Below are 24,061 nucleotides of genomic sequence, written 5' to 3'. Positions count from 1 at the left end.
CATTATTTTAACATGTCATTTCCAGCTAAAAATCACAAAATCAAGTGTAGTAGGCTTAACAGAAAAAATTGCTGGTTGACAACAGGTATAAAAAAGTCATGTGCTGAAAAACAAAGATTATATAAGATCTCCAAGTCGTCCATAGTATCCAAAAAATTCCTTGCATATGTCAAGAATTATAAAATGATACTTAAAAAGTTATCAAAGAAGCTAAAGTAATGGCAAATGACTGCTATATAAATAACTCCAATAACAAAATGAAACCTGTATGGAGTATAGTGAAACAACAAACTGACAATGTTTCTCCTCAAAATTCCAATATTAAATTGAATTGTAACAGCAAAGAAATTAATGATCCTAAAGAAATAGCAAATGTATTCAATACTTATTTTAGCAATATAAGCGAGCAATTAATTGCTGTAATCAGATCTTGCAATACAAACTGCCCAGTATCATCTGGGAATACCAGCATAAATCCTACTTCACTTTCTCTTTCCAACAACTCAGAAAGAATCCTTGTCAGTTATCTGAACTTTAAAAGTGAATCATTCCACTGGAATAGATGGCATCCCAGACAGCCTTATTAAAAAATGTGGAGATCTCATCATTAAACCATTAGCTCACCTTTATAATAGTTCCTTTCAAACTGGAATTTTCAGGGCACGGCCAACTTCCTTCCCCATCCATCCTCATCCTTCCCTAACCCAATGAGACCAATGACCTCGCGGTTTGGTCTCTTCCCCCAAATCAATCCAATCCTGAATTTTCCCATAATGCCTATAAACAGCTAAGCTCAAACCACTGTTCAAAAAAGTAAAAAGGAGGAAGTGGCTAACTACAGGCCCATTGCTCTACTATCTGTATTCTCGAAAACCATAGAAATTTTTTTTCAAAGAATGGTAGTAGATTTTTCTGGAAGAGCACAAAATACTATCCACAGCACAACATGGTTTCAGGAAAGGCTGATCACCTGATGCAGCAATTTTTGAACTATTAAGTGAAGTACTTCAGAAACTAGATAATGATGAATATGGCATTGGGATATGTCTAGATCTCTCTAAGGCTTTTGATATCATAGATCACACAAAACTATTGCCTAAGCTTGACAACTTGGGGACTAGAGGAACATCTAGCAACTGGATAAAGTCATTCCTAAGTGGTCAAAAACAAGTGGTTGAAGTGGAACATCAAAATTTCATCTAACTTAACACTATTCACATTATGAAACCATTAAATATGGAGTGTCGCAAGGTTCAGTTCTGGGACCTCTTCTATTTCGGTTATATATGAATGACCTAAACAAATTCTGTGAGAACATCGTCCAGTTTGCTGATGATACAAGTGTGCTAGTGAGTGGGAAAGCAGTGGAAATGCTTCAGAAGTCTACAACAGAGACACTGAACAATATTGAAAACTGTTTCAGTCACAACAAATTGGTAATAAATGCAAGTAAGACAGTGGCACTAGATTTCTATAATGTGAAAAAGGTGAGCAAACTGCTCAAATTCAGATATCTGACAAAGACCTTCAGAATTTAGACAACATTATTCTTGGGAATATGGCTCCAAGTTAATCTTAAATGGGGGATGCATATTGAAAAAGTCTGTAAAGCACTACATGCTACTTAATGAGAATATTAGAGGGATGCTACAACGAAGATTCTCTGAAAACTGTATGGTGCCTATATACTCACAACTGAAATATGGAATTATTTTCTGGGGAAACTCTTCTCTTAGCCAAAAGCTCTTTAGGCTGCAAAAAAGAATTATAAGAATAATGGAAGGTGTAAAATGGAACAAAACCTGTAGACCACTCTTTAAAAAACTAGAAATCCTCCCACTTCCGTGTATATATGTGTATGAGATAACCATGTTTGTGAAAAAATATTCAATGGAAAATCCCACTCTCTTCCAGAAAAAATGAAAATATCCACCCCTATAACACCAGGCAAAAAGGAAACTTTCATTTAGAGCACACCAACACCACCCTGAATAAAAAAAGAACCCTGTATTATGGGGAAGTTATTTATAATAAACTTCTCTCACAACTTAAATCAATAAATGACCTGGCAAATTTCAAGTCAACTGCTAAGGCGTATTTGACTCATCACTGTCTCTATAGCCTCCACAAGTTCCTTCAGGAAGTTCACTAGTGATGTGTGTCTTTGCCTTAGTTATGTGTCATATAAATGTTACTAGAACTTTAATGATTTACCATATGAATGTTCCTGCAATACAAATATTAATCTGCCAGTACAGAACATGCTCTTTCTGCTTTAATGTATCTACTCTTTATTTTTGTACAATATTTTCTCTGTATATTCTAACTCAATGATCATTTAATGTAGAAATAATGAAATTAATGCAAATTTAATACTATATTTTGTTATACATTGACTTGTCCTACATCAGAATGTACTATTTGTGTACTATATGATTAGCAGGACCAATAAAACTCTACCACTCGACACACACACACACACACACACACACACACACACAGTTTCATCTCTCTCAACTTCTACAGTCAACTGACAGAAACTTGTTACTTTTTCAAAAGTTTCTGGATGTGGTAACTCAGTATCTAAATAAATAGTACAGTGGATGCACATCTTGCATGTAAAAGTAATATTTCAGAATGACAGTAATTTTTTGTGTGTTACTGTTTAACATTGGTAAGAGGTATAACATGTTAATGTTTAACTCTCTTTTTTTCCTCCACAAGGTAAACTTGCTCAATTGATTAAGCATCGAAGTAGTAAGCGGCTCAGATGGCAGAGTGCAAAAATCTCATCATCTTTGCCATCTACCCCCAGAGAAGTAGCTGTTATACAAGAATATTCCAACAGCAAAGTGACATTCCAGGACTGGCAGGTAATTTTATATGATACGTTGTGTGATGTTCAAGAATTATCTTCTCATTGATAGTGAAAATGATCTGCAGAGTTAGTAATGGCACATCTTGCACTAACCATTTCAAATACACTCATTTCCATATACAAATTCATGAGCTATGTTCATAACTTGCAGCAGATTTTTTAAAAATAAATTGTGGCATCCACAACACTGATATAAATCACAAACACAGATATCATGAAGACTTGATGACATTCACATATGCATACAGGGCAGTTCCAAGTGACGAATTGGTGAACACCTGAAGCAGCTCATCTGTGTTGGCTGGGTATGGGTTGGGCAAACTCAGGGTTTGTGATTTATTTTATTTATTTATTTATCTCTTGTTCCGGTGATCCATGTAGTGACACTATCACAGGATATGGAACGTGTCAGTTTTACAAGCTTTTGGCCAGAATTTATGGTAATACATAAAACAAAACAAAAACTGTAAACAGTAACTTAGGTCCCACTACAAAAAATACATTTTAGAGATAGATAGAGAATACAAAACAAAAAACAGTAAACAGTAACTTAGGTCCCACTACAAAAATACATTTTAGAGATAGATAAAGATTACAAAATAATAAGTGTTACAGAGAAATAAATATTGCAAAATACATGTTTACAATAAAAATATTTGGTATTACAAATACAAATTTGGGCATACATTTGCAATTTACAATACAAGAGATGTTAAACACTGTAGTTCAGGAACTCTTCTAATGTATAAAATGATCCTTGCAATAGGAACTGCCTTAAGGTTTTTTTAAACAAGAGATCGTCATCTACCAAACACTTAATTCTTAAAGGGAGGGCATTAAAAATCTTACAGCCACTGAAATGGACTCCTTTCTGCACCCTACTTAGATTTGGCTGTTCATAGTGGATATCATGTTTCCTCCTTGTATTGTGACTGTGATATGCACTATTCAGCTTAAAGATGGATTTTTCTTTCCTTATGAAGCACATCAACGAGAATATATATTGCGCAGTGGATGTAAGTATTTCAAGCTTCTTAAAAAGATTCCTGCATGTGGCTCTAGGATGGACTCCACACATGATCCTTATGGCTCTTTTTTTGCACACACAGTACTTTTTTAGCCAGTGGCTGATTTCCCCAAAATATAATTCCAAATGCCATAATTGCATGAAAGTAACCATAATACACTGACTTCATGGTTTCCATATTTCTATAAGAAGAAACAATACGCAATGCGTATGTTGCTGAACTTAGTCTTTTGCACAGATCCACGATGTGGTTTGACCAATTCAGTTTGCTATCAGTATGCAAGCCTAGGTATTTTGAGGAATCTACCGTGGTTATTGTCTGCTCACCTATCTTTACAAATATTTCCTCATCTTTGGATGTTTTGTGGAACTGAATGTAGTTTGTTTTACAGTAATTTAAAATAACACCATTAATGTTGAACCAGTTCGCCGTTTCATTTAAAACCTTATTTGCCGTTACCTCAAGTTTATCTACTGAATTATCAATAAGTGATCTGGGGCTGATGAGTACCTCCAGTCCTCTGTAACTGTAAGCTCTGTATGTACTTCAATGATCACCATGTAGTATTGCCGAAGAACATTGTGTGCCCCACGGAATATAAATCTCGGCTTAACTGCCTGGATTACAAGGATGATACAAACATATAGGAAAAAAGCCTTCAACCTGTACGTGTGCTACATACCGATGGAGTGGATAATTGCCAAGGCAAAACAGTTGTTAGCGGGTAACTGCTGAAGTACCTGTGTTGCCCCAGGGCTCTGTCAGGGTGGACCTTTAATTCTCTTGTGACTCATTTTACTGAGATGGATCCTTTGAAATCTTGAAAATCAACTCCCAGTGTGATTGATATACTGCTGATGAATATCAACACTCAAATCAATCAGAGGGCTCAAACAAGTCATCCTAAGAACGTAATAAAATGAAGTTCAGATTTTAGTAGTAGAACACATGCTGTTTGTCAGAATATATATTTAATCATAAAGAGAATAGAAGGCAGCTTTGGGGCACTGTTACCCTTCTACATTCAGAAGGGCGGATGGCATTATTGACAATTTAAAATCAGTAAAGTGTTTACATAATGCCTCACTGTTGGTTGAAATATTCATTTCCCAACAACAGTAAGACTCGAGGCAGTTCCTCAACACAGATGCAGGTAAATGACATCTACATAAACACTAGCCATTGTAAATGCAATTACGAAAGAACACCGACCTCAAAACTTGCTGCTTCCACCATACAATCAGATAAGGCTAGAATTACCAACATTATAGAGCTTCCAACACCTTAACGGGCAGACTCAAGTAAACAGGCAAGCACAGTGGCATGAAAGTTCCACAGTCTGCTCTGAAAGAAAAGCCAAGACAGAAGTGGTAAACACAGAAAAGATTGTAAACCTTCAAACCATGAAACCATGCATATATAATTCTGTCTGATTGTTCTAATGAGTCAGCATGAGACATTATGAAATATGAAGTCTGCCTGTGGCAATTGTCCAGTCTCTCAACTAAACCCCCAACTGCTGCAGGATTCCTACCCCAGTGGAAAGACAAGGGTAAAGAGAAACTTAACCAATATAGTGGCTTCCATATAGTAGTGGAATATCAGTTCCGTCTGGACTCTTGTAGAGGAACTGAAACTTCTATTACGGGGAAGAACACTGTGTTTGTGTCTACAAACGACATATTTTAAGGATTCTGACCCCCGTATGCTGAGTGGATATAGCCTCCCAGATAGGACAACCTCAGTGAAAAGAGAGCTAAAGGTGGAAGGGCCATCTTTATAGATTGTGCATACACTCCTCAACTTTTTCCTCTTATTACAAACTTACAATCAATTTCTGCCACAGTATGTGTGCTGTGTAGGATCACTGCATGTTCTCTCTACTTGCTGCCTTATCAACCAACAGATGAAGAGGCTCTCACCAACTCCATCACACAGATCTCCTGACTGACACTTGTGTGGTGATTTTAAGACATACAGTGTGCTATGGGGCTCTACTACTGCCTACCCCATAGTAGACCTTTCAAAAACCTCTGGATGACAGGAGATCGTTGTCTTCTGAACATGGAGCAGGGCAGACACTACAGCACTCTTATTCCACAGTGTTCTGGCCATCTACAAAAGCATTCCCTGGTAGAATAATGAATGCCACTCTGCTATCAGTGACAGGTGGACAACTCTACATGGGTTCAAATATTGACCGTAAGTAGAGAACCTCACAGTCTTTTTCATAACAAGGACCAAATGCTGCTGGATTATAAAGGGAGAGTAAACTGAAATCATGGTGTCAGTTCACAAACATTATAAACCAACAGTGCAGTGTATTGGAGACCATTTGGAGGATTTGAGAGAGAGGTGGGAGGTGCTCAGTTAGTGTTGTACTGTGAAGAGGAAGTCTTCAGGCCAGTCCATGAAACATTTCCCAGACAATGGATGAATATTTTACCAGAGTAACCACCAGTGCTAGCCACAAGCCTGCTTTCTAGGACTACAGAACTGTCACTGAGAGAGGAGGCTGGGACCTCAGGCTCACCAGTTATGAATCGTATAACTGCCCCTTCTACACTTAGGAGCCCAATTTGGCAAAGGCTTATGAAACATCACCTGCTCACTATGAGAGTCCATTACATCATGTTGCAACACCACACAGGGAGATGTAAAGAAATCATCCTAACACTTTTTTAACTTCACCAGGACATAAGGACTATTTTCACACTTATGGAGGGAAGCCATTTTAATCCTCCTCATTAAACCTGATACGGACAGTACACATCTGAGTAACTATCATAATATTTCTCTCACTAGTTGTGTGGGAAAGACCTTGGAGCAGATAGTCATATCCCACCTTGCCTGGGTTCAGAATATATTGATCAGTCATTGATATTGTGACCCTGCTGGCAGGTACACAACAGACTGTCCAGCTCAGACACTCCTAATAAGTACCGTATCTTACCCTCAAAAAGGCATGTGATACTACTTGGAGGCATAAAATCATTGGGCAGCTCCCTAAATGGTACATCACGGCATATTTATAAATTTTCCTATGGTCCTTCCTTTCCCCACATTATTTTAGGCATAGAAACAGCAATATCTTGTATGGGCATTTTGAACAAGAGAATGGTATCTCCCAAAGTAATGTTCTAAATGTGAGAATGTTTGCAACTGCTATTAACAGTACTCCATTACAACTACTGACAGCCTCGGGAGAGCCAGTCCTGACAAAACTCCACCATCTGGTGAGCAAAATGTATGAGACAGGCGAAATACCCTCAGGCTTCAAGAAGAATATAATAATTCCAATCCCAAAGAAAGCAGGCGTTGACAGATGTGAAAATTACCGAACTATCAGTTTAATAAGTCACGGCTGCAAAATACTAACGCGAATTCTTTACAGACGAATGGAAAAACTGGTAGAAGCCGACCTCGGGGAAGAAATATGGGAACAGGTGAGGCAATACTGACCCTACGACTTATTTTAGAAGCTAGATTAAGAAAAGGCAAACCTACATTTCTAGCATTTGTAGACTTAGAGAAAGCTTTTGACAATGTTGACTGGAATACTCTCTTTCAAATTCTGAAGGTGGCAGGGGTAAAATACAGGGAGCGAAAGGCTATTTACAATTTGTACAGAAAGCAGATGGCAGTTATAAGAGTCGAGGGACATGAAAGGGAAGCAGCGGTTGGGAACGGAGTGAGACAGGGTTGTAGCCTCTCCCCGATGTTGTTCAATCTGTATATTGAGCAAGCAGTAAAGGAAGCAAAAGAAAAATTTGGAGTAGGTATTAAAATCCACGGAGAAGAAATAAAAGCTTTGAGGTTCGCCGATGACATTGTAATTCTGTCAGAGACAGCAAAGGACTTGGAAGTGCAGTTGAACGGAATGGACAGTGTCTTGAAAGGAGGATATAAGATGAACATCAACAAAAGCAAAACAAGGGTAATGGAATGTAGTCGAATGAAGTCAGGTGATGCTGAGGGAATTACATTAGGAAATGAGACACTTAAAGTAGTAAAGGAGTTTTCCTATTTTGGGAGCAAAATAACTGATGATGGTCGAAGTAGAGAGGATATAAAATGTAGACTGGCAATGGCAAGGAAAATGTTTCTGAAGAAGAGAAATTTGTTAACATCAAGTATAGATTTAAGTGTCAGGAAGTCGTTTCTGAAAGTATATGTATGGAGTGTAGCCATGTATGGAAGTGAAATATGGATGACAACTAGTTTGGACAAGAAGAGAATAGAAGCTTTCAAAATGTGGTGCTACAGAAGAATACTGAAGATTAGATGGGTAGATCACATAACTAATGAGGAGATACTGAATAAGATTGGGCAGAGAAGAGGAGTTTGTGGCACAACTTGACTAGAAGAAGGGATCGGTTGGTAGGACACGTTCTCAGGCATCAAGGGATCACCAATTTAGTATTGGAGGGCAGCGTGGAGGGTAAAAATCGTAGAGGGAGACCAAGAGATGAATACACTAAGCAGCTTCAGAAGGATGTAGGCTGCAGTGGGTACTGGGAGATGAAGAAGCTTGCACAGGATAGAGTAGCGTGGAGAGCTGCATCAAACCAGTCTCAGGACTGAAGACCACAACAACAACAAAATCAGCAGTAAGGAGCTCCATCCAGTTCTGCCAATTCATGTACAAGTTTTTATTTATTTTTAATTTTATTTTTAGCTCCCATCATTGCAGATAGTGCATGTCAGCTGTAGCTGATAATGGATGGAGGAATCGGTTGATAAAACAGGTTTCAAAGTTTCGTCTGGGAAATCTGTATATGTCTTTTTTAACCATTCATGCTCTTTTTTAATTTGTCTTAATTGACAATAAGGGATCTTGAATTTCAAACAGTTGGTGAGATTTCTCAGCCTCACTTTTGATAAAAGAAAATAAGGCTTACTTGATTGCCATCTTAGAGATTTAAAAACAGGATGTCCCAGATGCTAAATATTTTGAAATGTGTTAGTCACTGGGCTTGGATGGCAGACTAAACTTGTCTGATCCAATTTTATCAAACTTTAATACAATCTCAGCTTGATTTTTGATCTATGATATATGGATTAATCAGAGAATCACATTTATTATATTAAATGACATCCACCTTGAGGGACTGAGGCTGGTTACTGGAGCATTTGAGAATGAACATATTACCAGGCTCCATGCTGAGTGTAATAAGCTGCTGTTGACATCATATGGCAATTTCTCATTCTGCAACAATTATTAATTCCTATCTCCTCTCTCCTACATACCACTCCATTGTTAACTGCAGCTTTGAATGGCTCATTAACACGCATCAGCAAGCAGTGAGGCTTATTGGGATGTGTACAGCACATTACGTTTAGATTTGGGTTTGGCAGAAAATGGAAGTGAGCATTTGGTGTCATTGGCCAGGAGGCCCACATTGGGTGACTTGTGCACCGGATGGGGATGAAATGATGATGAAGACAACACAACACCCAGTCCCAGTGTGGAGAATATCCTTGACCCAGCCGGGAATCGAACCCGGGTCCCTTAGGATGGCAGTCTGTCACACTGACCATTCAGCTATCAGGGCGGATGGTTTGGCAGATATTGATATTGCTGCAGAAGAAGCTGAGTGGCACAGTCACTGTGGTATAGTGCTTATGATACTAGACTGTTGCATGGAGGGTCTTGATCGGGTTTAACTGGACCTGGCCTACACCTCAATAGGAATAGGAAGAGGAGGCTGGCAAAGCTTTTAGGTGGCAGTGTAGTGGGTGGTGGTGGGATCACTTATGGAAAAATTCTAGTAGTAGTTGATGTTAAAGTCAGCTGTCAGGAATACCTGCTTAAAAGAAGTCCCCCCAACCAAGGGCTTACCTTCAGAGGACATCATGTTTCCAAGTAGAGAAGGAATTAGCATATTTTGTCAAAATGTAAGAGGTATTAGAGATAGATTTAGTGAACTGCTTATAGATGTTGACTCTGAAATTATTGGTATATCGGAGCACCACTTAAATAATTTGACAATTCAGAGGCTTCCTTTACCAGGATACCGATTAGCTGGCTGTTTTCAAAAAGTTCCTTGCGGGGTGTGGGAGTGACCATGTACGTAAAAAACAATATTCCATTTGAGTCCATAGATGCATCATGGCACTGTGCTGAACAGATATTTGAATGTTGTGCAGGGGCAGTTGAATTTAGTGAAACTAAAGTTCTAATAGTTGTTGTTTATAAGTCCCCTAACTCTGACTTTAGGGCATTTGTACTCAAGCTAGAGATGGCTCTTGATTCACTTTATAGGAAGTATCAGAAATTAGTTATATGTGATGACTTAAATATTAATTTTGTATATGATGGTGCAAGAAAAAGGATGTTGATAGATCTCCTAAATTCGTATGATCTGATGTAGATTGTGTTTTTTTCCAACTAGGGTGCAGGGGAACGGTAGCACAGCCATAGATAATATTTTTATTCATCCTTCATTACTAGATGGGCATTCTGTTGGTGAAAGGGTGAATGGCCTTTCAGACCACGATGCACAAATTTTAACACTAAAAGTGCGTTGTTCTGAAACAAATGTCACATACAATTACAAACTATAAGAAAGTTAATCCAACAGCAATAGAGAGTTTTTTAAACCTCATCAAGGAACAAGAGTGGCAGGACGTTTACAGTGCTGATAATGTAGATGACAAATATAATGCTTTCCTTAACTCATTTCTCATGCTCTTTGAGATTTTCTTTCGATTAGAACATTCTAAATGGGGTACTAACAGTAGAAGGCAGCGTGGGTGGCTGACTAGTGGGATAAGAATATCTTATAGAACATAGTGGGAAATTATATCAAAATGTTAGAAGTAGTCACATTCAAGCTACTGTAGCCCATTACAAACAGTACTGTAAGGTAGTTAAAAAAGTTATTAGGAAGGCAAAAATATGTGGTATGCAAATAGAGTAGCTAATTCACTGGATAAAATTAAAACCATATGGTCAGTTGCGAAGGAATTGTCTGGTCCGCAGCACAAGGTCGATGATATAAAGTCAGTTGGTAACCAAAATATCTCTGTTACTGATAAATCACATATATTTACCGTATTTAACACTCATTTTCTGAGCATTGCTGGTGAATTAAATGAAAATTTAGTTTCTACAGGGAATCATGTAACACTCTTAGCAAATGCCTTTCCATGATTGATGCCTGAAATACTCCCCTGTGATACAGACAATAGGGAGGATGATTCAATAATTAAATCACTGAAGACTAAGGACTCTCATGGTTATGATAGAGTGTCTAGCAGAATATTAAAGTACTGTGCTGCACATGTTAGCCCTGTATGTAGCCATATTTGTAATTTTTCCTGTAGGAATGATCAGTTTCCTGGACGATTTAAGTACTCAGTAGTAAAGCCGATTTATAAAAAGGAAGAAAGGGATAATGTAAATAATTTTAGACATATTTCTATGCCATCAGTGTTTGCAAAAGCTGTTGAAAAGGCTGTGTATATAAGGATAATTGATTTTTTTTTATCACACGATTTGCTATCAAATGTACAGTTCAGATTTAGAAAGTCATTTAACAATTGAAAGTGCTATATTTTCTTTTCTCTGTGAGGTACTGGATGGGTTAAACAAAAGGTTTTGAATGGTAGGCATATTTTTTTTAATTTAACTAAGGCATTTGATTGTGTTGATAACAAAATATTGCTCCAGAAGTTGGACCATTACAGAATACAGGGAGTAGCTCACAGTTGGTTCACCTCTTACTTTAACAACAGACAGCAAAAGGTCATTATTCACAGTGTTGAGAATGGCTGTGATGTGGGGTGTGAGTGGGGTACGGTCAGGGAGGGGTGCCCCAGGGATCACTGTTGGGGCCACTCCTGTTCCTTATTTATATAAATGATATGCCCTCTAGTATTACAGGTAACTCTAATATATTTCTGTTTGCTGATAACACTAGCTTGGTAGTAAGGGATGTTGAGTGCAACATCGGCTTGGTTTCAAATAGTGCAGCTCATGACCTAAGTTCATGCCTTGTAGAAAATAAACTAACGCTAAATCACAATAGGACTCAGTTTTTGCAGTTTCTTACACTCAATTCAACAAAACCTGATGTTTTAATTCACAGAATGGGCATATGATTAGTGAAACTGAACATTTCAAAGTTCTAGGTGTTCAGATAGATAGTAAGCTGTCATGGAAAGCCCATGTTCAGGATCTTGTTCAAAGACTTAATGCTGCCATTTTTATTATTCAAACGGTATCTGAAGTAAGTGATCGTTTGACACGAAAATTAGTCTACTTTGCTGATTTTCTTTCGCTTATGTCGTATGGTATTATGTTTTGGGGGAACTCTTCCCATTCTAGAAAGATATTTTTGGCTCAGAAACGGGCGGTTCGGGCAATAAGTGGTGTGAGTTCACGAACCTCTTGTCGACCTCTGTTCACGAGTCTGGGTATTTTGACATTGGCCTCTCAATATATACGTTCCTTACTGTTGTTTCTTATTAACAGTATTAGCTTATTCCCAAGGATAAGCAGCTTTCACTCAGCTAATACTTGGCAGAAATCAAACCTGCATTTGGATCAGACTTCCTTACCTCTTGTGCAGAAAGGTGTGTATACTGCTACATCCATTTTCAGTAAGCTACCACAAGAATTCAAAAATGTTAGCAGTAATCCACACGCTTTCAAATCTAAACTGAATAGTTGCCTCATTGGTCGCTCCTTCTATTCTTTTGAGGAGTTCCTTGAAAAATTAAGCTGATTCTTATTGTTTTGTTGATTGTGTTTACTTAAACTTATGGCTTGACATTTTTTGGGTTCATAAACATATTATTTTTATCTGTTATTACTTTTATGTTGTAATTTCATGTACTGACACGTTCTATGACCTTGGAGATTTGCTCCTCAATTTGGTCCTACAGAACTTAACGTGTAAATAAATAAATAAAAATCAAGATTGGACAGTGTTGTCTATATGGAAAGTCTTTTAAAACAAACCATGAACTTTGAAGAAATAACTTATTCTCATTAGTTGTTACAAAGTATAGCTCAGGATTACAATCCTGTCTCCAAGCTGCTGATACAGATGTTCCTTTATCCTTTGCATCAAAAAAATATAAGCTATTGTCTTCTGCCCAATTTACAATGGCTTCACCATTTTCATTATATTCCTTTTACTTCCATTGAGTATGGAGATTTTAAAGATCTCCGAGATATATGGCAGGGTGTTGTGATACCGGAATGGCCTGTGGGGCTGTGGATTTAAATAGTAAGCATTAAGAACTGACTCGATGCCTTTTTACAAGAGCCTGGCAACTATTTTTGTGGTCAGCCAGAAAGCGATGGACAAAATACTGACCATAGTTTCCAGTCTGTATGCCCACATTCTTGTCCAGCCAACTGAAAGAAATGTTTCTATTCTCTTTCTGCTTATTGGGATCAGGACTATAATTATAAATGAAGATTTAGAGTTCTAATTCATACATATATTTGGTAAAGTTTCACACACACAACATTGTGAAAGTCATTAGGCTCATATTGACAGTAAATCTTTCTACCCTAAACAGCACTATGAGCAGTTTAGAAGTGACCTTTATGCTAAGTTCCTACCAAATCGTCTTTCGCCCTGACTACTGATACTCAGTGAAATTAAATGCTCTCCACAAAAGTGGAAGATAATTGTCCCCACTTGCCACGTGGATTTGTAAATATCACGGATAGCACACTAACAGTTACTTAAGTGAAAATCTAAGCGTTCCAGGGTGGTGTACAGTCCTCACGAGTTCACTGTCAATTGTTACAGAAAGCCAGTGTTCTGCAACAGCCCATCTCTGATGCCATCTGAGGCAGCGTGCAATCCAGTGTTTGACAGACGCGGATCTTACACTGGCTGGGTGCAAAGTGAAACCTAGTCTTGCCTCTCGGGCTGTATTTATATATGTGGCGCAGCGGATGGCCAAAGGAACTTTTGCTGTCATCCATCTTATGCACACAGCAGCAGTCTCTAAACGGCCACTTTCTCATACACACAATATTTAATAACAAATTTATGAATTAATGTAGAATCTTCTTAATTTTTACAAGCATGTAGTAGGTAAGTTGGTTGAAATCACAGAAAAAGTTTCAGCTCGCATAAAAACTTTCCCTTCTAGAATTTTTATAGTGGAACTGACAGTAGATCGTTACCTCTGAACTATAACTTTAAGAGACCTTGTATTGGTTGTTATTACCAACATGGTCCTAAAATTTGTTATAGCTCCATTGTTTAATGGGTTTTATCAGGTGCTGTAACCAAAATTTTCTAGCATTAAAATTACAGATACTTAATCTACTACAAACGGGGATCTTTTAGTTACAAATTTAGTTTTCCTTAAATTACTCGAAAACTGTTAGAGGTAGATTAATGTTGTCCCGTAATTATTATTTTTAGCATCATACAAATTTTCACATTTCTAAGTCTAATATTTAGCACCTTCAATTTTTATTAAAAATGTGGATTCTGACCACAATTGTTATTTTATCATGTTGCTACTTGTACCAGTTAATTTTGACATACATTGGCACATTATGACCAATTTCTGGCTTTCTAGCTTTATTATTTAGTGCCAGTTATCTTTTTCTTAAAACGATGTACTTATGAAAACCACTGATTTAATCACTCTTAAGACTTAACATTTAAAACATTATTACATTAAAGTATATGCTGACAAAGTTTGAAAAAAAAAAAAACAATTTTAACTTTTAATTTTATTCTTAATTATGGTGAAATACTTGTGCGCTATGCGCAGATGCGTTATGGTGATGTGGCGCTACTAGCAGTGAACTGGGGTAAGTCCTGGCACACTCGCTCACGTTTGTATCTCACAAATGATACAGCGCTTCTTTCACTACAAGCTAGCTGTTGGTTTGTATATATTAATTAGTGTTAGTCATCCAATTTTTACTGTAACTTCATGGATGTCATTGAGATCAGATACAGAGCATGGATGTGCATTATTGACTGACAATTGTATGTATGTTGCCAGTCCACAGTGGTGCATTGCTCGTAGTAAGTCAAAGCCAAGCATTTTTTCCCCTCTAATTTATTTGATCTTCAGTTTCAGTATGTGTTTCCTGAACAGCAACAGCATTGATGTTATATTTTGATAAAATCTTCTGTAAGATTAAATTCTGATTTACTTCAATATTGACCTGACGGGTCTTGATAACAGGTCCAAAGATTATTGCAGAATGTTCTGAGAAGAACCAAAAAACTAGTAAATAGTCCTTCCTTTCTTTCAGGAATAATTAAATAAATTTATTTTTTGTCTGTATTTCTGCTACTGTTTGGGTGCACACTTAACCTGTTATTGCAAATGTAAGCTGAAATTACGTGGTGAACTTTTTCCTGAGGAAAAATACAAATACACAAACAATAAAATTTGTTTCTGATTATTTGTGCAGCAAGGAGAGATTCGAGAGGTGACAATCCCGGTGAATGGAAGAATGGTCCACAATCTTGGACGACGTGCCACTTTGTCTGAAATGTTACTGGGTTTAACGACTAGTAAATTTGGTGATGGCACTCGAGTTATGGTTGCTGGATTCATCCCAAATGGTGAAGCTGCCAAACACTGTGGTATTAAAATTGGTGAGCTTTGAGTGAAGCATATAATTATTTTTTTTATTAACCTCAGATACTTCTTTTTCTTGTAGATTATTTCACACAATATATACTCTCAGTATGTTTAAATTAACACATTTCCATATTTCCTATGAAACATGTATACATTTTGAGCACTGTGTGAACAAAATACATAGTTGCAGTGTTGGAACTGTATGAACGAAAAACATCACTGATCCACCAACAGCAATTATAGAAAAAAGAAAAATAGTAAAGATAAGGAGAAAATTTCATATTTGTGTAGAATCTCTGCTGGAGACTGCAATATGCATATATATTGCTTTTCTTTATGGGTAGAATTTATGCAAAACGAGAAGAGTACAATCAAATAAAAGTATAAGAACTTATGCCTAAGTGGTAGTAAATACAGACACATACAAAAAAAAAGACACTGGCATTGAGTTATGGGACAAAGATTTCCTTCATTTGATGAAATAGTGGAAAGGGTAGATAAATGAGATTATTCAGAATTGATGTAGCAAAATCATTCAGAACCTCAGCAACAGCGGAACAAAGCCAAAAGAAATCAGGAGTATGTTGCCATCAACACAAAAGATTTGAAGAGCTAACAAGTTTAAAGTGACACAGAAAGCAGTCAAGATGTTGAAGATTATCAAAAGACATGATGAAATAAATACAGAAAAGGAAAATTGGAATATAATTATATGTTAACAAAAAGGAGGTATGGTACTTTCTTTTTGGGGGGGGGGGGGGGGGCAGATTACCTTCACTGACAGCTAAGTAGAATTTATGGTGATGTGGAAAGCAGAGCAAAGGCTGACCACCAGCTATTATATTGTCATATAGTCACCAAAAACATGTACCAAATATAAAAGACAGATTGCCAATGAAAGTCAGCACCTAACACTAAAAGCAGGTTTATTATGTTTGTACAACTTGTACCACACACAGAGCTAAACTTCCTTTTGAATTTGGATGGCTCCTATTCATACACAAAATTGCTTTTCTGGAATTATGTGGACATTTTATTAAGAAGCAGGTTGAAGGCTGTGGCAGTATCACATGGATAACCTTGTAGGCTTCTATCCCTTCGGATGGTCCAACCAATGATTGGGCTGGGGTGACTGGTGGTAGATGGGTACAAAGGATAAGTTTTGCATTGGGGCAGTCAGAAAGATATGAATGATACAGTTTATCTATTTACTTATCTTTTTAAAGAAAGGATTCAGTGTTCAGTTGATAGTGAACTCATTAGAACTAGAGCTCAGGATTGGATTGCATAAGGATTGGGAAGGAAATCAGCCATGTCCTATTCAAAAGAATCACCCAAGTATAGGATATGTTTCTTATTGCTAAATTAGTAGATGCAATTTTGGGGAACTGTACAATTGTATTTTCATGAGGAAGTTGCTGGCGCTGTGAAATCAATGAAGTTGCAAAACATAACTATCTTAAAATGAACAGTGACTTCCCAAAAGTTGTTTAAACTCAAGATAAAATTTTTTAAGGAATCCAGCATTATAAACAAAATTAATTTTGTTGTTGTTAAAGTGATGTTCCACACAAGGATATTGTGGAGATGAAGATCTGTGAATTGAATTGTAAAGTCATTCAAAAATACTATGTTGCCATTGTCATTAAAAAGAAAAAAATGAAAAAGTGAGTGGCAGGCTGATGAAGGCAACTGCCTACATTTAACATACGAATGCTCTTAGGGAAAACTGCATGAGCATCATACATTTCAATGCAATATACTTTGTAATAAAGCCAGTTTTGAATGTGGGCAGTTTGTTCACACAACAGTCATATGTGTGAAGGAAAAGAATCACATGGAAAATATGGCAAAGCCTCCCATAGACACTGTAAGCATGCCTAAGTTTCTCTTGCAGCCATGCTGTTTGGTGTAAGGAGCTTTTATAAGCTTTGAGGAATGAAATATAATGACACTAATCTTTGTAAGGGAGATTCTATATGTCATAAGAATAATGGCCAATAACAGAGTGTAGCTTTGTACATGCATAACCTCATGTGCCTTGGATCATAAAAACTGTTCTTACAAAGTTGACATCACAAATGCTGGTAAATAAAGATGCTATAATTACCTTTACTTGCAAGTTCAGCTAAATATGTACAATCTGATCCAGATGGTCAGTAAAGCCAGAAAATCCAAATGATACATTGTTCACAATATCTTCCCAGTATACAGTTCAAGGTACATTCATCAATGTGTTTCTAGTTATAAAATCTCTGTCATCAAATGGGCAGTCACAGAGTACAAAACAAAAAATTAAGAACTAAGCATTATCAGACAGAAATTTACAATTGAAGTTATACTGTTGTGAGACTTTCTAAATGATTAAATCTGTGTTGTGGACCAGTGAGGAACAAAAGCCATTAGACTGTGCAACATTAGTTTTGTGTGACAAGTCTGATTACTATACTACAAGGGCTACAAACAATGCAAGATAATGCCCACAACAAAGAGAAACAATGTGATCTTATCCAATTAAACGATTGACTGTGAGCTTATGTAACCTGTCACATCATTTAAATATCTAGAGGTGACACTACAAAGCTATATGTGAAGGAAGATACATTTGAAATAAATGGCAGGGAATGCAAATGACAGACTTGTGGAGAGGCTTCTGGAAAGGTGTACTAGACCTATACAGGAAACTGCGGATGAGACCCTAACGTCACCTATTACAGAGTACTCTCTAGTATTCGAAGTTCTTATCAAATAGACATTACATAGGATGTCACATAAATGTAGAGATGTGCTACAATTACTGTAACAGGCACAGCTTGGTACAGCTTAAGAAACAGTACTGTTGTTCCCATTATGTATCTCTTCTAGGAACTATGAGAATGATATGAGTGATATTCAGATTTCTGCAGAGATGTTGTAGGAAACTTCTTGTAGAGTGTAAATGCTTATGGGTTAAAGGAGACCACACACTAAAAAGCAAAAGTATTGTCAATAGGCACACACAAAAGGAAGAAAACATACTAGCTTTCAGAGTTATTCTTTGATGGGCTAGAGTAAAATACACACACTCTCCTACAGAAGCATACACACTCCTGTGCCCCCATGTGGTGCCGGATGGATTAAGAGTGGCAATGATATTTGTCAGCATATGGACTGGTTGTGGTGGGGGTATTTTTGAGTGGGGTGGGAAGAGGGAGATGAAATGTGGAGGCAGGGAGAGGGACTGGGGTGGGTGGCTAGCAGGTCAGAGGAACGCGGCTGGTTCGCCACCTAGGTATACAGGAGGAAGCGGTAGCAGGAATATGGGCTGGCACCGTTGTAGTGGCTGGTGGGAGGTGGCACATGCTGAAGGTGATGTGGGGACAAATTGGGAGGGTGTGACCAGATGGAGGAAGGAGAAGCTGTTGGGTGGAGGGTTCGGGGACAATGGGTTACCTTTCGAGGCCAGGGCGATTAAGGGAGTGGAGGATGTGTTGTAAGGGAGCATAGTTCAGAGAAACTAGTTGTGGAGGGAAGGAACCAGATGACTCAGGCTTTGAAGTAGCCATTGAAATTGAGCATGTTGTGCTCAGCTACATGTTGTGCCATCAGGTGGTCAACTTTGTTCTTGATGACAATTTGGCAGTGGCCATCCATCCTGGTAGATAACTGGTTGGTTGCCGTGCTAACATAAAAAGCTGTGCAGTGTTAGCAGCAGAGCTGCTATATGGCGTGGTCTCTGATAGGATAGGATAAGCCTGTGACAGGATTGGAGTAAGAGGTGCTGGGTGAGTGGACTGGGCAGGTTTTGCATTTTGGTCTGCCACAGGGATATGATCCCAGTGGCAAGGGGTTGGGAGTGGGAGTGCCATATGGATGGACTAGGATGTACTCTGTGACGTTGGCCTCTTACCTACCCTGCATTTATCATGTATCACTTACCCAGCACGAAGACCCAAGGGGCTGGAAGAAAGCACAGATGACTCAGGTATATAAGAACGGTGAAAGCAAGCAAGGGTCATGCCTGCCCAAGTGTACTAACTAAATACATGAAAAAGCCACTGTACAGAAACCAAGTCACAGCTTGGTCTGGGTGATGGAAACAAGGCAGTTTTTGTCATTTTCAGTGGGTTTCAAGTGAAACAGAAGAGGACAAAAATATGGGAACACCATGCCTAATATGGTGTAGGAAACTTATTGACATTAAAAAAAATCTTCCAATTGTCTCAGAATGGATAACTACAGGTCCGGTATGGTTATCAAGTGAATCTAACACCATTCTTCATGCAAAATAGTGGCAAGTGTAGGTAATGATGATTGAGGTGCGTAGAGATCACACAAACACATTTCTCTCCCAAGTAGACCACAAGGGCTCAATAATAAGATTTGGTGACTGTGGTGGCCAAGGGAGATGTGAAAATTCACCCTTGTGCTCACAAAATCAGTCCTGGATGACACAAGCTGTGTGAACAGGGACCCTGTTGTCTTGGAACACAGTATCACTATTGGGAAAACAGTGTGCTGTGGGATGGACATGATGAGACAAAATGGTCACATAATCCTTTGCAGTCATGCTACACTGTAGAGTGATGATGGGGCTGATGGAGTACCATGATGTGGCTGCCTAAATCATCACTGAACCCCTGCCATGTTTCACTCTTGTGATTTAAACTCGACCAGAAGTTGGAAACAGTGTTAAACAAGACTAATCCAATCAAATGACTCTGTTCCAGTGCCCCATAGTCCATGTTTTATGGCTTTGTCACCATGTTTTCTTGGTATGAGAATTTGCATCACTGGAATTTCTAGCTGATCCTGCAGTTCCTTGCTTATGGAGCCCCCTTCCTGTTGTTTTGGTCCTGACCAGATTCATGAGTGTAACATTCATTTCTGCAGTGACTTTTGCAGCTGTTGTCCTCTTATTCTTCCTCTTCAGTGATCACTCAACACACACTTTTGTCCGCATTGTGACTTAGCAGGTGATGTTTGTCCACGTTCCCAGTATGCTGTATAAGTCTTCGATATTGTGCCTCTTGGAACACCAAACTAAGGCTCCCTCGGTTGCAGTAGCTCTCGCCATATAAGCACTAACAGTTTGCCCACAGTCAAATTCACTTAGCACCTACATAACATACTCACAGCTACACAGAATTCTGTTCTCAACATCACTGACACTTGCAACGTAATGAGGACATTGCACAGGTGTCGTTTGTGGTGAAATACAGCAGCACACTCACCAGGCTTGGCCAGCTTCTACATTTATGTTCAAGCATTCATTTTGCATGGCGTGTCCATATTTCCTTCCAACCCATGAATCTCCACTGTTGATAACCTAAGCTTGTTAGAGGTAACTGCACTATAGACCACCCTGTGCAGGCAGAAAAAAAATTTCAGTATAGCTCAGAAATTACATAAATTTCAATAAAATCTAATTTTTGTTGTATTAATAGATATTGCCAAATCATACAGGATGTCCCAGAAATGTTGTATCAAATTTCTGTGGGAGGTGGGGTACATCGTAAGGATTGAGAACTGAATAGCATTCCATGGCCACAAACATCAGGGATAAGTGGTAGCAGAGGTTTAAGATTGGAAAGGGAACCAGAGAGTAATTCACTTGAAATATTTATTGAGTATAATGAGTACACATGGTGTAGACATGAGTACAGCTCTAATGTTACAAAAGATGCTTTAAGTTTGCACCATCAGATGCCACAGATGCCTGGCACTGATGGAACATTGACTACCGGATATACTCAAACACACCAGGAGTTTCTTTAGTTGTAGCAGCTGTGCAAACGATTCGTGTGACAAGGTCTATTTAAGATTTCACTGGATTGTGATACATGAGAGATTTCATTGCTTCCCACATAAAGAAATCGAGACTTGATAAATCAGTTGGGTGTGGGGGCCAGGAAACCGGTCCACCACCCCAAGCCATCGATGTGGCTATGAACTTTTCAAATGCCTACGAACAGCCAGTCCAATCTGAGTAGGTGCACCATCATGTTCGAACCATGTGCTGTGCCTCACATATGGTGGAACATCTTCAAGCAAGCCAGGAAAAACCTGTTCCAGAAAGGTCTGGTAATTTGTGGTGATTGGGCAAGATGGTAAAAGGCGTGACCCAACAAAGCAGTTGCCACCCAAACCTGCCCACATATTAAGTGTGAAACAATGTTGTGCCATGTGGTGTCACACACTGGTGGGGGGGGGGGGGGGGGGGGTTCTGGTCCCCAAAAAATCTTCGTTGTAGTGACTGAATTCGACAGCCCTAGTGAATGTGGCCTCATCAGTGAACAACACACAAGCTAGAAAATGCACATCTGTGCCACTTTGTTGCAGAAACCACTTTGCAAAATGTGCACAAACAGGATAGTCATCAGGGTGCAATAATAGCACACTTTGGAGATGAAAGGCATGTAAGGACTCAATGTTCAAAACATTCTGGACACTGCTATGAGACATTCTTAAGTCCTAAGCAATGGCATGTATGGTGGTTCTTGGATTAGTCTCCATAGCATCAAACACACTTTCTTCACTAGTGACTGAACACACCAATTGCAGAACACCCTCACTAGTGCCACTTCTTAATGACCCGTACTTGCAAAAATTTCAATGCAGATTTGCAAACAATCTGTGGTGCGGTTGATGTCTATCTGGGAAGTGTTCTTAATAAATGTTTCCAGCACCTTATCGATTACACTCAGCTATTCAGTATATTAAGTGCATGTCTGCAAGCTCACCATTTGTGTACTGTTCCATGCTTCTTATGTTGGCTAATGCACGAACTATGAAATCCTCACATTCCAGTCTAGTACTCTTGTGTATAGCACTACCTAGTGGCCTACAATGACATTTCATTGCCATGGGTTGCTATGCAGTTCTCAATGCTTATGATTGTAAACAAGTTTGTTGCAACACATTAGGGATGCCCCGTATAAGTCAGATACTAACTTTGTCTGGTGAACTGATATGTTTATGTGGATTTTTTAAGTAATCATATTGTTTGGGCTCCTCTACATCTACATCTACATGATTACTCTGCTATTCACAATAAAGTGCCTGGCAGAGGATTCAATGAACCACCTTCAAGCTGTCTCTCTACCATTCCACTCTCGAACGGCACACAGGAAAAACGAGCACTTTTTCTGTGTGAGCCCTGGTTTCTCCTATTTTGTCATGATGATCATTTCTCCCTAAGTAGTTGGGTGCCAACAGAATGTTTTCGCAATCGGAGGAGAAAACTGGTGATTGGAACTTCATGAGAAGGTCCCGTCGCAACGAAAAACGCCTTTGTTTTAATGATTGCCACTCCAATTCACGTATCATGTCTGTAACACTATCTCCCCTATTTTGCAATAATACAAAATGAGCTGCTCTTCTTTGTACTTTTTCGATGTCACCCATCAGTCCCACCTGACGCGGATCCCACACCACACAGCAATACTCCAGAATAGGACTGACAAGCGTGGTGTGAGCAGTCTCTTTAGTAGACCTGTTGCACCTTCTAAGTGTTCTGCCAATGAATCACAGTCTTTGGTTTGCTCTACCCACAATATTATCTATGTGATCGTTCCAGTTTAGGTTATTTATAATTGTAATCCCTAAGTCTTTAGTTGAATTTACAACCTTCAGATTTGTGTGACTTATCGCGTAATCAATTCGTTTTTGTCAATAGACACTGTAATTGGATTTCTTTTTTGTCACTTGTTCATTTACTTATTTGTGCAGAATAAATACATTTACAGCAAATGTGCACTTTATCAATTACCATCACCATACTGTCACCATAGCCTGACCATAGTATGTGGGTGCGACAGTACATAGGGCTCACTGCACGACTGACATGTAAGTGGTGATACTCACGTATTCCCACTTCAAACCTGCATCGAGAAAGACAAATTTGATTTCATCTGTAGGAAAGGTTAGGGTTAATAGAATGAGATTTTCACTCTGCAGCGGAGTTTGCGCTGATATGAATCTTCCTGGCAGATTAAAACTGTGTGCCGGACCAAGACTCGAACTCGGGACCTTTGCCTTTCGAGGGCAAGTGCTCTACCAACTGAGCTACCCAAGCACGACTCACGCCCCGCCCTCACAGCTTTACTTCTGCCAGTACCTCGTCTCCTATCTTCCAAACTTAACAGAAGTTCGAGTCTCGGTCCGGCACACAGTTTTAATCTGCCAGGAAGTTTCATATCAGTGCACACTCCGCTGCAGAGTGAAAATCTCATTCTGGAAACATCCCCCAGGCTGTGGCTAAGCCATGTCTCCGCAATATCCTTTCTTTCAGGAGTGCTAGTTCTGCAAGGTTTGCAGAAGAGCTTCTGTTAAGTTTTGAAGGTAGGAGACGAGGTACTGGCAGAAGTAAAGCTCTGAGGACGGGTCGTGAGTCATGCTTGGGTAGCTCAGTTGGTAGAGCACTTGCCCGCGAAAAGCAAAGGTCCCGAGTTCGAGTCTCGGTCCGGCACACAGTTTTAATCTGCCAGGAAGATTCATATCAGCGCACACTCCGCTGCAGAGTGAAAATCTCATTCTGGAAACATCCCCCAGACTGTGGCTAAGCCATGTCTCCGCAATATCCTTTCTT

At 38.8% G+C, this 24,061-nt stretch overlaps 1 protein-coding gene and 1 non-coding gene across 3 annotated transcripts in view; one reads left to right on the top strand and one right to left on the bottom strand.

The window, feature by feature from the left end:
- LOC124722959 (protein inturned) overlaps positions 1-24,061 on the top strand; it is a 254,525-nt gene that overhangs the window by 10,090 nt on the left and 220,374 nt on the right. For both annotated transcript variants that reach the window (XM_047248129.1, XM_047248128.1), the window contains exons 3-4: positions 2,725-2,873; positions 15,320-15,506. In XM_047248129.1, coding sequence (XP_047104085.1) covers positions 2,725-2,873; positions 15,320-15,506 — 336 coding nt within the window. The remainder of the gene's footprint in view (positions 1-2,724; positions 2,874-15,319; positions 15,507-24,061) is intronic.
- Positions 23,475-23,549, bottom strand: Trnas-cga. Its single transcript has one exon. It is a non-coding gene; the product is annotated as a tRNA-Ser (tRNA).

This window comes from Schistocerca piceifrons, chromosome X, assembly GCF_021461385.2.
Source record: "Schistocerca piceifrons isolate TAMUIC-IGC-003096 chromosome X, iqSchPice1.1, whole genome shotgun sequence".
Lineage (NCBI taxonomy): Eukaryota > Metazoa > Arthropoda > Insecta > Orthoptera > Acrididae > Schistocerca > Schistocerca piceifrons.
Note: the sequence above shows the minus strand (reverse complement) of the source record. Positions and strands in the feature narration are given on the sequence as shown.